Genomic DNA, 17,267 nt, shown 5'->3' on the forward strand with positions numbered 1-17,267 from the left:
GAGGGCTCTGACCAAACTATGGAATAAACCACCAAACAGAGACAGCAAAGTACGTAGGGCTATGATTGTGAAAATACCATACATAATAAATGTCGAGGTCTGATTTCAATTGTTAGTTGAAAACATTCCGATACAACATGGGCTGCAGTGCTCAGGCAACGTAGTAGGCTAATGAATACTGAAACAATTGCTGTGCATATTAGAAATTCTCTGATAAATTAATGTGTAATGATGCTGATCTTGCAACATCATCACCACAAAGCAACACAGGAAGTGAGCGAAGATGTCTCCCATGAAGCTTTGCGACCATGACAGGACAAGAAGAAGAAGCGTTCAGTGATTTCTGATGTTCCTTCTTATTCATAGGGCATAACGGGGATAATGTTTCCGATTGATAAACGTCAAGAAACGTTAAAGCGTTAAATCGAAGTCAAGGAGTATTTGTTTCATTTAAAGGTGGGTGAATGTATCGTTCTAATTCTCATTTTATTTTGCCCATAAAAACTAATTGTATGCCTACGTTGACATAAGGAGTGGAATAACTAGTTTGACTGGCCTACTAGTAGCCTAGGAAACTATCAACTACGTGTTAAGCCTATGCGTATACATGTCAAAGAACACAGCATTGAGGAACCTGAAATGAGAGTCAGACGTTAATTTGAAGTAGCCTATGTTTGGGGTCAATAAAAACATGTCCAGTTATTATGGTATATTTTTTAGTAAACTGAAGAACACCACGACAGCCTCCAGGGGGCGATCTAGAAAAATTGAATTGGAAGAAGAAGCGCATCTAATGCACTTTTCTTTACACATACGTGACAGGATGACGGAACGGGTGGATGATGTTATGCGACTGTGTTGTGAACTGTCTGCTAACCAACAAATGAAAACGGCAGTGAAGCACTCTGGGAAGGGTGCAGCTGCAGCTGGAGGGCTTGCTTTTGCAGGGGGGTTGATAGGAGGGCCCCTTGGCATTGCTGTGGGTGAGTAGTCTTTCTTAGGTGAATTTATGAGAATACATCTATGCATCTTGCTTTTAGTGATACTGTACTTCAGAATGTAAGCTGCCTCACCAGGTCTTCTTCTGCCTCTCTCTCTGTAACAGGCGGTGCCGTTGGCGGGCTCCTGGGATGCTGGATGACCAGTGGACAATTTAAACCGCTTCCTCAGGTCATCATGGAGATGACCTCTGACCAGCAGCAGAAGCTCTGTGCAGATGTGATGTCCATCTTGGGTAGTATCCAGTGGACAGACGTGGCTCAGCTAATGGCAGTAGTTATGGGAAATGCCTGTTTGAAACAGCAGGTGACTGCTGCCTTACTGAACTATGTGCAGCGAGAGCTTCAGGCTGAGATACATTACATTGACTGAGTGGGGGCTGGGAAGCGGGGACAATGACATGATTAACCACAGCTTCTCCATGGCTGTAGCTCTGGTCTCTGTGTACACATCTGGATGCTGACAGTGCATATGTGTCCTGTTTCTCTAGTAAGCAGCGGAACTGATATGTTGTTTGGGATCTGTAGCTGGTTGTGTGTGAAGCTAAATTGAGGCATCCCAACTCAACCTGTTGAGGAGTGAATTATTTTCCTAGTTCCTTTTAGAATTCTACGCAGACAATCTGTAGTTTCAGTGTTCTTTATCTCTGAGGGTAATTGTCGCATCATAGTGTGGAACTCTCGGTTCATGAACATTCTAATCACATATTTGAGACTGTACTCCTCAACCTGGTTAAAACTTGAATAAAAAAATGAATGTCCAAAGAATAGAAGACGGCGACATCATGGATATACTGGAAACTGTATATCTGATATTTTGATCTGATCACGCATAGACTGCATAGACTGTATATATACAGCCTATGTGATCACGTAATATAGACCCAAGCAATAATCCTAGCAGGCTCTTGCTGTGTCGAATGCCATTGGGTTACAGATGAGGCCACACAGCAATATAACTTCATGTCCAACTTCATACATGAAGATGTGCTTTTAATGACAAATGATAGATTATCTTCTTCTGAAGACATTAATATAGACCCAAACTACTGAGACTGTGTCACTCATCTGTACTTGTGTGGCCTGTGGTGTGATGTGTTTTTTAATTAAAAAAAATAAGTTGCATTAACTTGAGTTTTTTTTTCTTTATTTTTTAAATCTGGTAAAATCCAAGAATCATTGCCCTATATCTCTTCAGGTAAACAAACATGTTGACTTGGCAGTATGTGATGAAACCTTACTTTGGTAGATGGTACCTCTATCACAGTGGAACAATGGAGCAACAAACCCAGAACAATAGATAAATCATGAATGATTTGTTTATTCTCAAAATCCTGTCATATCAGGTGTGTGCATACATCTGTTTGCATTTGTAATTTCACATTGTCGTATTGGAAGATACGGTGATCATTGTTAGTCTGGATACACACTCCTCCTGCACCTCTACTGTACTGTTTCAGGAAGATCGATTTTTCACATCGATACCACATAACGAAGAGACTACAGAGCCTGAGTACTTTTGCATACCCTTGCACCCTTTCATTAACTTTTCCATTTCCTCACAATACCTTTGTGTTCATAAAACGTGTTCCACATTTTTATGTAAATTGGATTTAAGTGTCATAACATTTATTTTTTTGTTTTTCAATTAAACTCATAGATGGTATTGTGTCTCAGGGCTCTTGGGATCATTGAAATCAATCTCAGACACCTATGGTTATTAGTTTGCCAGGTGAGCCCAATCAAAGGAAAACTACTTAAGAAGGATGTTCCACATTATTAAGCATTCCACAGGTTTCAAGCAATATAGGAAAGAAAAAGGATCTCTCTGCTGCTGGAAAGCGTGAAATTGTGCACTACCTTGGACAAGGTATGAAAACATTGGATATTTCCCGAAAACTTATGCGTGATCATCGTGAAGAAATTTGCGCTGATTCAGTGCACAGGCGGGTTTGTGCAGATACAAGGATACAAGGAAGTTTATTGTCACATGCATATAGTTACTGGAAGTAAGAAATGCAGTGAAATTATGTCTGGTGTCAGCCTATTTGTGCATTAATGGGGGGGGGAGGGTAAAAAGTGCAGTAGAAGAGGGGTTTAGTAGATAAGTGGCAAGGGCTGCATAAAAAAGGTGGGGGAGGATTGGGATTGGGTGGGGGGCACCAACAAGGAGCACCCAAGATCAACAGGGGCAAGGAAAAACTCCCTTACCAAGGAAGAAACCTTGGGCAGATCCACGGCTCAAGGGGCTAACCCAACTGCCAGGGGTCTTGGTGTGTGTGTTGGGGGGATGACAGGGGAGATGGGATAGTGTGCTGTGTATGTGGGGAGAGGGCAGTGTGCAATATGTGTGTTGGGGAAGCTTCCTCATGAGACAATGTGCTGTGTATTGGGGGGGGGGGCAGGGACTTACTATTGCAATCAGAGTACTGTATGTATGATGTATGTGAGTGATGACAGTGAAGATGTGTGTGTGTGTGGGCGGGAGGGGAGTGGAGCAGTGACTGTGTGTGTGTGTAGTGTGTAGGTGGGGGCAGTGTGCTGTAAGTATGTAGAGGATGTGTGTTGGAGAAGATCCTGAAGACAATGTGCTGTGTATGTAGGGGGGGGGCAGTGTGCAGCAAGTATGTAGAGGAGGCTTACTGTAGCAAGCAGTGTGCTGTATGTATGTGAAGTGATGACAGTAATGATGTAAGTGTGTGTGTTGGGGATGGGGGTGGGGTGGGGGGTAGGGGGGGGGCAGAAAGGCTAGGCAAATCAAAAATAATAAATAAAAAGTTCTATGGAGATGTGCAAAAGTTGGAGAAAGTCAGATATGTGTGTGTGTGTGTGTGTCTGTGTGTGTGTGTGTGTGTGTGTGTGTGTTTTGACGTGTGATGAAATAAGAAAATAAATAAAAGGTCTGTAGCATAGGGAGAGGGATGTAAAAGTGCTAAAAGATAAAGGCATAATGAAGGTTTCTGCCAGACAAATTCACAGGATTAAGAGAGCAGCTGCTAAAATGCCATTGCAAAGCAGCAAACAGGTATTTGAACCTGGTGCATCTGGAGTCCCGCAAACCTCAAGGTGTGGGATCCTCAAGAAGTTTGCAAGTGTGCATGCACCTACTCGGCCACCCCTAAACAATGCACACAAGCAGAAACAGTTGCAGTGGGCTCAGGAATACATGAAGACTAATTTTCAAACTGCTTTGTTTACGAATGAGTGCCGTGCAAGATGGTCCAGATGGATGGAGTAATGGATGGTTGGTCAATGGCCACCTTGTCCCAACAAGGCTGAGACGTCAGCAAGGAGGTGGCGGAGATGTTTTTGGTCGGAATCATGGGGAGAGAGGTAGGCTCTCTAACGGTGTGAAAATGACCTCGGCGAAGTATGTAGAGTTTCTGACTGACCACTTTCTTCTGTGGTACAAATAGAAGAACCAGGCCTTCCGTAGCAAAATCATCTTTATGCATGACAATGCACCATCTCATGCTGCAAAGAATACCTCTGGGTCATTGGCTGCTATGGGCATAAAAGGAGAGAAACTCATGGTGTGGTCTCCATCTTCCCCTGACCTCAACCATATTCACCTCAGTCCAGCAGATGGTGGTAATGCACTCCGTTTGCAAACTGCCAAAAAAAAGCTCACTGAAAAAGAAGGGTTCGCTCATAGATATTAGAAAGCTAGATACCACATTGACTGTTGAGTTCTATTAGGTGGCATCGTAAACGCGGCCGCCATATTGGTGGGGGCAACACCTTTACTGTCTATGGGCAACACTTGCAGCCAATCACAGACACCTGTCTAGCCTAGAAATCTAGACGCACCCTAGCGGCAGCACTGCGAACGGTGAGTGCCCAGACCCTACATTTTAAATGTGGGTCTGGCTCGTCAGGCTAATACCTGTCTGCTTTCCAGTCAGAGTCACGTGCTCCTCCATTGGCCTCCAGTGATTGTTGCCCCCACCAAGATGGCGTCGCTATTTACGTACGTGCTGGAGCCCAATGCGGTATCTAGCTTTCTATTATCTATGGGTTTGCTGGCCTGTTCTTCAGTACGTTTTGTTTGGCAGTTTACAAACAGAGTGCATTACCTCCACCATCTGCTGGACTGAGGTGTAATGGCAAGTGTACCCTGTAGCCTCGTTCTGGCCGCCGGGTGAATGAGGTGAATTGAGAACCTTTGGAGCATCATCAAGCAAAATATCTATGAGGATGGGAGGCAGTTCACATCCAAGCAGCAGCTCTGGGAGGCTATTCGGACAAGTTGATTTGACATGAAACTATACTCTCATTTCAGTGTAATAATCAAGGAACACCATGGTCGCTTCATGCAGTACCTGAAAATAGTCCCCGTAGGCTAACTTCCACCTATGAGCTGCAGCAGACAAATTGGTTAGTGACTGGATTATTACGCCTGAACGAGAGTATAGTTCTGTGTCAAATCAGACTAATCAAAAGAAAATCGCCAATCTCTAATCCGATTCAATGATCTATGCTAGGCTGGAGCTAAAAGTGGTATCGCCAGACTTAGAGAACGGCAGGATGAACTGGAGAAAGGTAAAAATCAATTGTTTAACTCAAGGGGAGGTGGAAAATGAGTGTAATTCCCCAAATGGTGGAATATCCCTTTAAGAGCTGCCCACCAAAGCCTTTAATCTAAATGTGACTGATGTGTATGTGTGAAGCCCAGTACCCTCCAGAATAGAATTATTGCCACCTCTGCTAAAGTTGACTAAAACGGGTATTAAAAAGGTAAGAAAAATCCAGCCTTGAAGGGAAGCAAATTTATTTAGAGAAAAAGAAAAGTCTCAAAAAGAAATACATTTTTAACAAAAACACGCTGCTCACAATTATTGGCGCCCCTGCTTATCTTAAGCCTCCCTTTGCTTGTAATATTTCCTATAACACCCCATGAAGTTGGAGAATACAAAGCAAGGGATTTAAGATCATTCGTCTTTGCAAAATCTCTCCAGATCGTCCAGATTCCTAGGTCTAAACTTGCATTCTCCTCTTTGACTCACCCCACTGTTTATTTAGATCAGGGGACAGAGATGGCATGGCCAAAGCTTGAGTTTGTGTTCAGTAAACCATTTTTGTTTTGATCTGGATGTTTGTTTTGGTTCATTGACCTGATGAATGATCCAATCAGGACACACTTTTAGTGTCTTGGCAGAGACTGACAGCTTTCCTCTGAAAATGTTCAGGTTTTTTCGGGGGTTCATGATGCCATGCACCTTAACAAGGTTCCCAAGGCCTTTGGGAATAAAAACAGCCCCACAATATCACAGCCCCTCCACCACAATTCTCATTAGGCATGGGCTTCCTTTCAGTATAGTCATTCATCTATGTAGGCCTCCGCCAAACCCACTTAAAGAGTTTCTTGCCAAAGAGTGCCGTTTTAATTTAATCTGACTGGACCACACTTCCAGACAAAGTCACTGTATATTCAGTAACTCCTGCCGTTTACATTTGTAATTAAATGACTGGAAAGGCTTTTACCTGGCATGCCCTTTGAATAACCTATTAGGAGTGAGGTCACTTTTGAAGATTTTTTGTGGAACTTGGTGACCCAAAGATGATACCTTTTTCTGTAACTCAAACAGTGGTTCTTATGGAATCCATGTGCGTGGGAGCAAGATAACCATGGGTCTTTGTCCAAGCATGTTTGTCACATTTCCAGTTGATAAGAACCTTTTAATTATTGTCTTAACTGTAAATATGGGAATTTTCAACAAAGTGTTTTTTATAGCCATTCCCTGATTTACAAATATTTCTTTCTTTATGAGATTTTCCTTTTTCTCAGAATAAATTTGGAGGGTACTGTAGATGAATTACCAATTGGACAGCAGTTCAGGAGTGCTGAACATTTTTCATTTCAATGTGTGAGATAATAAAGCTGACCAAATGGTTTTCATCATATCATTTCCATATCTTGGTCTTGGCCAAATCAGACCAAATGACTTAAAGACTCACACATTACGGTCTACAAAGAAAAAAATAACAGCATCCTATAAGTATACTTTTTGCTTAGCCCATATGCCTATTCCACATTAGTTATTCAGGGCTCATAATGATTGTGCTTTTGTTTACCTTTGCTTGGCAGACACTTTTATCCAACACATTTATAATAACATTAGTAAAAAGGCCATGTGGGCAGCACGTGTAAACTTTGGACTTACATCATCTAACTAACAAAAATCCAGGTCAGTTCAGAAACACTTGTCCTGCTTTTGTTGTGGGAGATGCCTCAGGTTGGGGTCTATGGAATTACTTAGATTACTTAGTTCCCATAACCTATGCTTTCTTCTAATTCTTCTCCCACTTTAGGAAATGCCACTATGAAGCTTATGAAAGGCTTACAAAAAGTTTGGAAAAGCCATATCCTACCATTGATCAGAAACGATCCGATAGACTCAAATCATGTGTGTAGATGTCATGACCTTAACTCATACTCATTCAGAGTAGAAGACCGATTCAAACATTCAGTGCATGTATTGGGCAGCACTGTCTATAATCCATGGATTAATGTGGTTCTAGGCTTCTATCTATAATTAAGGCTGGGTGAACCAGCCAATTTCTTTTTCACCCCGCAGATCAGGCTGGAAACCTATGCATCTTTTTCTGCTGCTTCTGTTACAATTTTGCCGGGACCAATCACAAGCTGGCTTATCCACCTGGCGCACTATTGGCAGGTTTAAAACGATGACGATAGTGGGAGAGCCTGGAGTTTTCGCATCGCTCTGCAAACGTCACCCGGTTCGTTGGTCAGATTGGTGAATGACTACGCAATTGGATAGTCATTTGAACTATGCCTGTTGATCACGCCTCTTGTACAGTAGAAAATACATAGCGCACTCCACAGACCAATGTTGAATCTTAAAAGATTGAGCTTGGTCTGGTGAAAGCCAGACTATCTATAATTACCTTTTTGTCATAAGATAACACTGGCCCCATGTCTTTTCTATATCACAGCTAGTGGCTAAATTAGAACAGCAAGCTGTGGGATAGCTGTGTACTTAAGACATGGAGATAATTGTTTTGCTGTGACAAAGCAATCAAGATGTATTTGTAGACTTTTAGATTTCATTCACAAGGATTAAAAAAAATATTGCATTAACCATGTAAGAATTAAGGTTGCCCATCACACACGAAGCCTACAGTCAGATATCTGATAACATCTTAATTTCTTAACAGCCATATTTTATGTCCTATTTTTTTGATCTGGTGACTTAACATGTGCTTAGAACATTATCACAAAACTACCAGCACAATGCCAACTGCACTTTGAGGAAGCATCTTGAAAATAGCCTACCACTACCGCAAAAAAGCTGCTCCAGAATTCATTTGGTACTGGAGTAAGATCACCTCCTCACACAAGTGTCTCTGTATGGATGTTTAGGTATGCACCAGGCGTGATCACATTTACAATTATTAATTTTAGCAGATGCTTTTATCCAAAGCGACTTATTGTGTGAATTATATTACAAGGCCATTGTCCCTGCAGCAAGTTCTGGTTAAGTGCCTTGCTCAAGGGCACAACGGTGGAAGCCGGAATTGAACCCACAACTTTTCAGGCTACTGCATGGCATGCTAGCCCAGCTTCTTAACTACTACGCTTCCACCTACTGTGTGATTACTGTGTGCACACATCCCCAAACAAATGGTACCAAAGGGGAAAATAAGTGCAGGTGTCAAATACATTGTCAATGACACTGGCCTGAAACATAAATGCTTTTAACAAAGATGGAATGCAAGTCTGAAAGTAGAACAAGAGCATTGGCAAAACTGAAAGTAGGACAGGATGCATTACCAGTATGTGTTAAAAGAATATTTATTATACTTTAATATTTATTATACTTGATTTGGCCAGACACAGGCAACTCAGAACACACATAGAGGAAGTATCAGCCCGTCTTGAGCCTTAGCTAGTCTAGCCCACCACTACCGTTTCTTCATCGGGGAACTCGTAATAAGGGACCTCCAGGTTGAGGGGAGCAGGTCCCTTGCGAATGCGGCCAGAAGCGTCATAGTGGGAGCCATGGCAAGGACAGTAGTAGCCACCAAACTCTCCGGCATTGGCGATTGGCACGCAGCCCAGGTGGGTGCAGACTCCGAGAACGATGACCCATTTAGGATTTTGGACGCGGTCTTTGTCATGCTGGGGGTCGCGGAGCTGAGACAAGTCCACGGCAGCCTCGATGTCGATCTCCTTGTCAGTGCGGTGGCGCACGAACAGGGGCTTCCCGCGCCACTTGAAGGTCATGTTCTTGCCCTCAGGTATGTCGCCCAGCTTCACCTCAATCTTGGACAAGGCCAGCACGTCGGCCGAAGCACTCATGGAGGAAACGAACTGAGTCACCACTGTCTTGGCTGCGTAGACACTCACGACAACAGTGGCGCCGGTCATCATGTAGGAGAAGGTCCGCCTGGCTTCACTGCTCTCCCGCGAGGACTTGTGAGGGTCCATCACCTCTGGCCGCCGATAATCTGAGAAGTCTGGAATCTTGATGTCTGTGTGGGCATATCGGACTCCAGCGCAACCTTTAAAAGCCATAGACATTTGATAAATACAAACAAATCCACACAAATCAATCGTACAGTTCCTTTGTCATCATAACAGCAAAATTTAAAGCAAGTAAGCGTAATCTACAAGATACATGCTCTGCAGAACAAAACCTAGGCCTAATACAATTCCTTAAAATCATTAAAGCTGATGGTAATGACGGATACATATTAGTCACAACATGTAAACAGAACAATGTTTGAGTTATTTTGTCACTTTTGGTAGATAGGCTAGTTGGAACTGTCCACTTCAATGAGCTAAGCTATGCTAATGGTGGGTGCTTCAGACAAAGATTGTTAAGGCTCCGCCTTCCAAGTTTTATTTAATTTCTATAGATCTTCCTACCGAATTCACATCTTCAACATCTACCGGACTCATGCAGTATATCAGACCAACACTACACATCTTCTATGCAGCTATGTGAACGGAATCCAAAGGCACATCCAAGCACTTCCAACTTCTCTTTTTTTTTAACCAGGGGTAGACAGTTTACAAATCAGTCTCATGCCATGGGTTATACACCACATCTACATTTAGTTTAGTACCTATATGTATGTAGCCATAATGAACAATGCAGTTGAATAGCATTTATTTTAGCCGTAACGTTACCCTTGCCATGACGTTGTTATCGCACTTTAACAAGGTCGGTGATATTAGCCTAAGATTTCTAATAACATAATTTAACGTAACATTAATGTTATACAACAGGTCACTTTGTGTCCACAGAAACTTCTCAGTCTATCAACTAGACCAAAAGTACAAATATACTGCGTTATTTATCAGTTACCTAACTTAATTTGCTAACAGCTAGCCAAGGTGGGGTAACCATAACGTTAATCGTAACTAACCCATACCGTTGACGTATGAAGGCCTCGTCTTGGAGTCAAGGGTTTTCTTCGCATTTTCAGTTTTGTTAAAAGTTCCTGCTGTTAAAGCTTTTAATGTCCCGTTTACAGCAACGTTTGTCGCCTGAAAGTGTGGGGCCAGAGCCCCAGAACGAGAAGCTAGGGACATCATTTTGCCCGAGCGACCGACCTTCGTAGAAAGCTTACGTTCTACTCCGTCACAGACTATACTGCGGGAGGAGCTACACATATAGATAACCAAGGAGTGCCTGCCTGGGAAATGCAATCTTCCTTAACCTTGAGTGAATTCAAAACGAACATAGCCTTAATAATCTTTGAATTTACACATATATATTCCAGATATATATTCAATATTTTCTTAACTTGTCTTCCTAAAACGACATTTTGACGAGTTTCTTGCAGGCAAATTGACTGGCCGCAGTCACAAAAATGACGTCAGTGGTCCTGATGGGTCCTCTGTCAGTAGGATTTTGGACAAAATTGTAAACAAGATTCGCTGCACGCAATTAGTATGCAGGATGGTAACATGAAAAGATGATGAGAGTTCTTCGTCGAAAAATCGTTGTTCTTGTTGTAGCTGCATATGTTGCATTTTCATTGTATGCGGCATATAATGTATTCTTCAGTAAGAGGGTTATGTCTCGCGTCCACAGAGTGGTGAAAAAGGGGTCTGCTGGTGGTGGTGGTAGGTTTCAGATCATGCAAATACTGTACAGTCAGCCAACGTTAGCTTGCTTTCCAATGTAGGTTAATGAGGAAAATATATCTAATACTTATTTCTGCAATTAATTTGACTGAGTAGCTAATGGATGTTATTATTACGGAGAAGTTAAGTATAGCCAGGACGCACTGTTTCATGTAATATGGTTCACTACATTGACTTTGATAATAAGTAGCCCATATGTTAACAGCGTGTGTTTGTAAACATGCATACCCATTGATCGATTGGGGAGTGTTAAGATACATTAAGAAATTACATATTTATATATATATTTGCGTATAGGCGATGCGAAAATTGACCCCAAGCATGCACAGAATCCATCCACAGTGGAAAAGGAATGGAACCCTTGGGAAGAAGACGATTTGGCGGAAGAAATCAGCATCCGGCATAAACGAGATACTTTCAAGGAGCATTTAGACTTAATTGCCAAAAGCAGACCCAAGAGATACAAAGTACAGATCTGGGGCAAAGCGGCCATAGGTAATTTCGCCTTTTACCTCCAACATGGATGAAATTAATCAAAGCATAGTCAAGCAATGCACTATACTGTCCAGCCCAACTCCCATTCTAATTGGTTTCATGTGTTCTGATTGGATGATCACAGTCTGCCTACTGATGATTAAAGTTCTCCAGAAAAACATTAGTTGCAATACCAATGGGAACGTGCCCAAACAACAATACTCCGGCACACTGCCCAGCAACATTGTTCAAGAAGTTGCCTTGTGCATCATCAGCTTTGTTGAATAGGCTACTTGGTATGAATGTTGTTAAATTGGAGTTGGTATTCATATGCTTAGACATGTTTGATCCCATTGTTTATCCCGTTGCACTTTTGAAAATGAAAATGTGTTTTCTGTCACAGGCCTCTATTTATGGGAGCATATACTAGAGGGTCCTCTGAATCCCACTGACAAAACAGGCCAGTGGAGAGAGGGGGAGATCCAGTCAGGCAAAATCAATTTCAGGTATTTATAAACAGATTGCTGCTTACACACCACACCAGATTATTGCTTCCACCAAGATGTGCTTTTCAAAGCGTTCTCATTGCCTGCTTCACATATTAACATGTGGCAGCACAACTCACCAGAGGCTTAAAGTGCTAAAGTGATATTTCTTTTATTGATAGCATAGCCAGCTGAGCTTACACTGTGTCATTAAAAAATGTAAGTACTAAAATTATGTTTCTGTTCTACTTGTCACTTTGTGTCACAGCTTTTATACAGGCCCTGCTGTGGTTCAGGGGCACATTCCTGTTGACACAGACAGTGTGGTGCTGGTTTTAAATGGGCGCGAGCAGCAGAAGATCTCCTACTCCACACAGTGGTTGCAGCACGCACAGGCTCTGGTACAGGCTCACACCCTGACCCATGTGGCTGTAATCCTGCTGGGAAGCGAGCAGTGCACCAATGACTGGATCAGCCCGTACCTCAGACGCCATGGCGGCTTCATCGATGTGCTGTTCCTGGTGTACGACAGCCCGTGGGTCAACGATAAGGACGTCTTTCAGTGGCCCCTTGGAGTGGCTACGTAAGAGCCCTTTGCTCTTCTATGTCCATGCTGTCTAGATACTGTATACTCTGCCGTTTCAGACATTTGGACATCACATGATTTAGCACAAGGCCTGAATAGCCATGTTCATTAACCTCAGACACATTTTCTGAATGTTGATAATTGAGTCTTACTATTACAAAGTGCTGTCTTGCTCACCTCTGCACATATGTCCTCATGCCTATAATGATGTGCGTTATTATTACTAACTTGCATTTATATTTAATACTGAAAATTGTTGTCAGTCACTATGGTAGAATAATATTATTCAAAATTGCACAGACTTTTGTCATGTCATGAGTAGACCTTTGTCATGTTATTAGCCAAATAGCTTATCATTATGATGGTATCAATTAATGTAGCCTCTGACTTTGCTCTGTGTTTTAGGTACAGACACTTCCCTGTCATTATGCCAAGTGCGCAACTGGTGAGCACAACTAGGCCTTACCTCTGCAATTTTCTGGGAACAGTCTACAAGAACTCTTCACGAGAGGCCCTTATGACCATCCTGAAACAGGAGAACCTTGAGAAGGAGTGCATCACCAATGCCCGGGAGAAGTATGCCTCAGATTGCTTAAGCATTTGTAGGGTCTACATTTGTGCATTTAGTTATACACAGAGGTCTTGGGTTGTGTTTTGCATAGCATTGACATACAGCTTGGTTTAAGTCAAAGTTGGCTCTTATATTATTTACATTTAAGTGCATAGTGTATTCTTATCACGACGCAAAACATATACCTATCTTACACTTACTATTACACCACATGCCATTACATCTTACAGTTTTTCGCCATGCCCTTCTCTTTCATGACACAAAGCGCCCAGGGGTGTGGCAATTAAGACCTAAGCTGTGGCGCATTATCTAAAAATGGCCATCTTACACCATCTAAAAAGCATTACGCCACTGACCAAGAAAAACCTGGTCTGTAGCGAAAGGCACATATGAAGCACAGCTGAGGCTGGAATTTCTGTCATTTTGCTTTAATACTAAAATATTACTTTGCAAAGTCTCTGTGTGACCTCCTTTTTCTCTCCTATATCTACCCTGTGCCCTTTGCTTCTCTTCCTTGTTAGGTGGTTGCCCCAGGAGACGGCGGAGTCCCTCCGTCAGTACCAGTCCGCACTGGCGCAGAGTGAGCTCACCCTTTGCCCCGTGGGCGTGAACGCCGAGTGCTACCGCATCTACGAGGCCTGCGCGTCCGGCTCGCTGCCCGTGGTGGAGGACGTCCAGACCAAAGGCAGGTGCACGGAGGGACACGGCTCCCCGCTCCGGCTTCTCAAGGACGCCGGCGCACCATTCATCTTTGTGAAGGACTGGAAGGAGCTGCCGGCCATCCTGCAGAAGGAGCGGGCCATGAGCCAGGCCCAGAGGGAGGAGAGGAGGAGGAGGCTGCTGGAGTGGTACAGCGGCTTCAGGCAGCAGATGAAGGAGCGCTTCACCGAAGTTCTGGAGGAGGCCTTCTTTAAAGTCAGCTGAGCAGCTAGGGGGCGCTGTAGGGAAGGACTGGTGACTGGTCAGCTTGGGAGAGAGCGAGGGAGGGTAATTGGGGAATCTGTCATTTTGTCAATTTGATTCCATTGCATGCCAAGCACTAAAATATTAAGTACATGTCATTTATTACTTTTAGCAGTAGTGTATTAAACATATTCTTAATGACTCAATGATACAGCTGCTGCAAACCATACTGTTTTTGTAAAGCTTCAATAGCTGACATTGTCTTCTGACAGATGTCACCAAAATACATGGTCTGTTTCTAAAAATTCACAATTGTAAATCCAACCAGGAAACTTCCATAGAAACTGTATGGGTGTGTGTATTGCACACTAAATGGAACGCCGTACCTGTTTGGGAAAATCTTATACGTACTGGTAATGTGATATTACCATGCCAAACAACAAAACACAACCATCTGACTTTAGCCAGCCAGAGAAACAGAAAAAAATATCCCTTATATATAAGTAGCATTTTATGAAAAAAATATTTTCCCAAGGATTACTCCACATGGCTTGCATGATTTGTTTATATAACCCTTTTCAGGTCAGCGTACTGCACCCACCGCTGTTACATGTTGCATTGTGCATCAACAGCTTCCATCAACACTATACAGATTAACACTGACGACGGCGCAAGCAAGGAATAATAAGCACCTTTCAGTATACTCAGTATTGGCAAATAGTCAAACGGTACTCTATTTAGTGCTTAGTATGTTACTGAACAGGGGTAGACACTACTGTAAATGTTTTTTTTTGTATTTTTTAATTATGGTTTTGTTATCAGTTTAAAGTAGTTGTATTGGTGTTCATATTCATGGCAAGAGTCCTGTTTTTCTTCTAAATAAAAACTATAGTGATTAAGTAAGTGTGTGATAGGGAGTGGTTAACACTACATTAAATTAATTTTAATCTTTTGAGAAATAGTGCTATCGTCTTTGACATGCTAAGGCGGTCATCAACAAAGTAAAGCATGATTCATTAATTCATTGATTCATTTTGAAATGTGTCAGTCAGACATTAAAGGAGAATTCCGGTGTGATATTGACCTAAAGTGTGTTGAAACATGATACCGAGTGTGAACGTATGTCTCATAGCCTATCTCGGTTTGTCCCCTGCACTCCAAAATCTGGCGCTAGTTAGCCGATGCTACCAACAGCTTTTTCAATGGTGGTGCTTCGGCATCAGGCTAGCCATGCAAATAAATCACTGTTTTACACTATTTACGAGGCTCAATGCATCTCCACACTTCATTGGTAGACTTCCGAGGGCCCTGACATTTAAAACGAGACATTGAGGACTTTGAAAAAGCAGTGGTAGTTTACTTACAAGACGATTTATACAGACAGTATCTTCACGAAGTTTAGCGTGATAAGGGATCAGATTCCAAAAATAATTCCGTGGAAATGCATGGATTCCAGTTGCTGCTACTGGAAGAAACTGGAATCCATGCATTTCCACTGAATTATTTTTGGAATCTGATCCCTTATCATACCTGTTCATTCTTACTCGTCGCTCGACTTATCGTGACTAAATTCAAGATGGCTGCAAACGCTAAACTTCGTGAAGATACTGTCTGTATAAATCGTCTTGTAAGTAAACTACCAGTGCTTTTTCAAAGTTCTCAATGTCTCGTTTTAAATGTCAGGGCCCTCGGAAGTCTACCAATTGAAGTGTGGAGATACATTGAGCCTCGTAAATGGTGTAAAACAGTGATTTATTTGCTTGGCTAGCCTGATGCCGAAGCACCACCATTGAAAAAGCTGTTGGTAGCATCGGCTAACTAGCGCCAGATTTTGGAGTGCAGGGGACAAACCGAGATAGGCTATGAGACATACGTTCACACTCGGTATCATGTTTCAACACACTTTAGGTCAATATCACACCGGAATTCTCCTTTAATTCAAATCAATGTTTTTATTATTATTATTTATTTGCCTTCATGTGCCAAGTTTTTAAGCAAATCCTGTGTTTGGAATTGTTGTGTAGCTGTAGCAGAGAGAAATGACAACCACATTAAATTATTATTTTTTAATAATTGATAACTTATGTTTTTCTCTTGATTTGTTAATGAGAAAGAATGATGTCTGCATTGACTTGTTCTGCAGTCCTGTACGAGGTCACAGTAGAGACTATTCATCTCTGTGATTTCTCTTGGGTGGAATGATTTATCCTACCCAATGCTCTTCTCTCTAGTGATAGTTTTGGGATCTTCAAAAAGCCTTTAAAGACTTATCCATTTACTTTGTTTCTAATTACTTCATTTTCCTTATAGAGTAGTGGTTTGTATGTTTATGATTATTGTTATTATTTTGTTCATTTTATTTAGTCTATCAATAATATTGGTAGTTTTTGTTGCTGGCCATTTGACTTAACTATAATTTTAATATTTATGTAATGTGTATTAGTGTAAGGTGCGTTGGACAAACGTGTCTGCTAAGAACCATAAGCATAACATATTCTCTGTTCAAAGACCTTGAGCAACAAGATGCATGCGTGGGATTTACTTTAAATTCTGAAACCACATACATTTGTGGACAATACAGCAAGTGCTAGAAACTCTGCATGTCATTTCTTGTGGTAGTTTCAGTCATTTTGGACTGAGCCACGAAATTGATCTACACTGAAATAGATTAGGGGCTGTATTTTGCACACTGGCGCAAGGCGTAAAACTCATTTTCCACCCGCGCAAAGTTTAATTCGGTATTTTGCACGTTTATTTTTTAAACAATGCGCCCAGGGGTGTGGCAATTAACAACCTAGGGAGTGGCCTGGCGCATTGTCTAAAAATCGCTATTGTACACCTGGTCAGAAGTCTTTGGCGAGCTGTTTATATGTTATTTTAAGAGCTCATTGTCAGCAGTCATATTGGCAAGTGCACCCATCATCCTTCTATCATTCATGAACGCACACCAGCGCACGTCCATGCAAAACATTACAAATTGCACGATTACAATGGGAAACATAATTGGAATAAAGATATTAGAAAATACTGTAGGCCTACATCTCATGATGAGTAGTTATTCACCATCATTTGCAAATTGGTTAAAAGGTTAAAAGTGATTAGGGGAAAGGCGAGAGACACATATGGAGCA

The 17,267-nt window shown here is 42.0% G+C and overlaps 3 protein-coding genes across 5 annotated transcripts; 2 read left to right on the top strand and 1 right to left on the bottom strand.

The window, feature by feature from the left end:
- Window positions 1–61: 61 nt before the first annotated feature.
- On the top strand, window positions 62–2,123 carry zgc:112052 (protein C19orf12 homolog). Its single transcript, XM_042111000.1, has 3 exons — window positions 62–456; window positions 823–983; window positions 1,106–2,123. The coding sequence occupies exons 2-3, from the start codon at window positions 824–826 to the stop codon at window positions 1,369–1,371; spliced, it is 426 nt and encodes a 141-aa protein (XP_041966934.1). The 5' UTR covers window positions 62–456; window position 823; the 3' UTR covers window positions 1,372–2,123.
- Window positions 2,124–8,798: 6,675 nt separating this feature from the next.
- LOC121724425 (cytochrome b-c1 complex subunit Rieske, mitochondrial-like) lies at window positions 8,799–10,614 on the bottom strand. Its single transcript, XM_042110992.1, has 2 exons — window positions 10,401–10,614; window positions 8,799–9,524 (listed from the first exon to the last, which is right to left on the bottom strand). Exons 1-2 carry the CDS (start codon window positions 10,561–10,563, stop codon window positions 8,914–8,916), a joined length of 774 nt encoding a protein of 257 aa, XP_041966926.1. The 5' UTR covers window positions 10,564–10,614; the 3' UTR covers window positions 8,799–8,913.
- A 258-nt stretch (window positions 10,615–10,872) lies between these two features.
- On the top strand, window positions 10,873–14,797 carry rxylt1 (ribitol xylosyltransferase 1). 3 transcript variants are annotated; one of them, XM_042110975.1, is made up of 6 exons: window positions 10,873–11,097; window positions 11,416–11,613; window positions 11,996–12,098; window positions 12,346–12,660; window positions 13,069–13,239; window positions 13,756–14,797. In XM_042110975.1, the coding sequence occupies exons 1-6, from the start codon at window positions 10,947–10,949 to the stop codon at window positions 14,156–14,158; spliced, it is 1,341 nt and encodes a 446-aa protein (XP_041966909.1). In that variant the 5' UTR covers window positions 10,873–10,946; the 3' UTR covers window positions 14,159–14,797. The 3 variants fall into 3 exon arrangements, with proteins under 3 accessions (XP_041966909.1, XP_041966910.1, XP_041966912.1); XM_042110978.1 differs by lacking the exon at window positions 10,873–11,097 and adding an exon at window positions 11,738–11,888 and having other exon boundaries at window positions 11,475–11,613; XM_042110976.1 differs by lacking the exon at window positions 11,416–11,613.
- Window positions 14,798–17,267: the final 2,470 nt, after the last annotated feature.

The sequence above is a fragment of the Alosa sapidissima genome, chromosome 11, assembly GCF_018492685.1.
Source record: "Alosa sapidissima isolate fAloSap1 chromosome 11, fAloSap1.pri, whole genome shotgun sequence".
NCBI lineage: Eukaryota > Metazoa > Chordata > Actinopteri > Clupeiformes > Clupeidae > Alosa > Alosa sapidissima.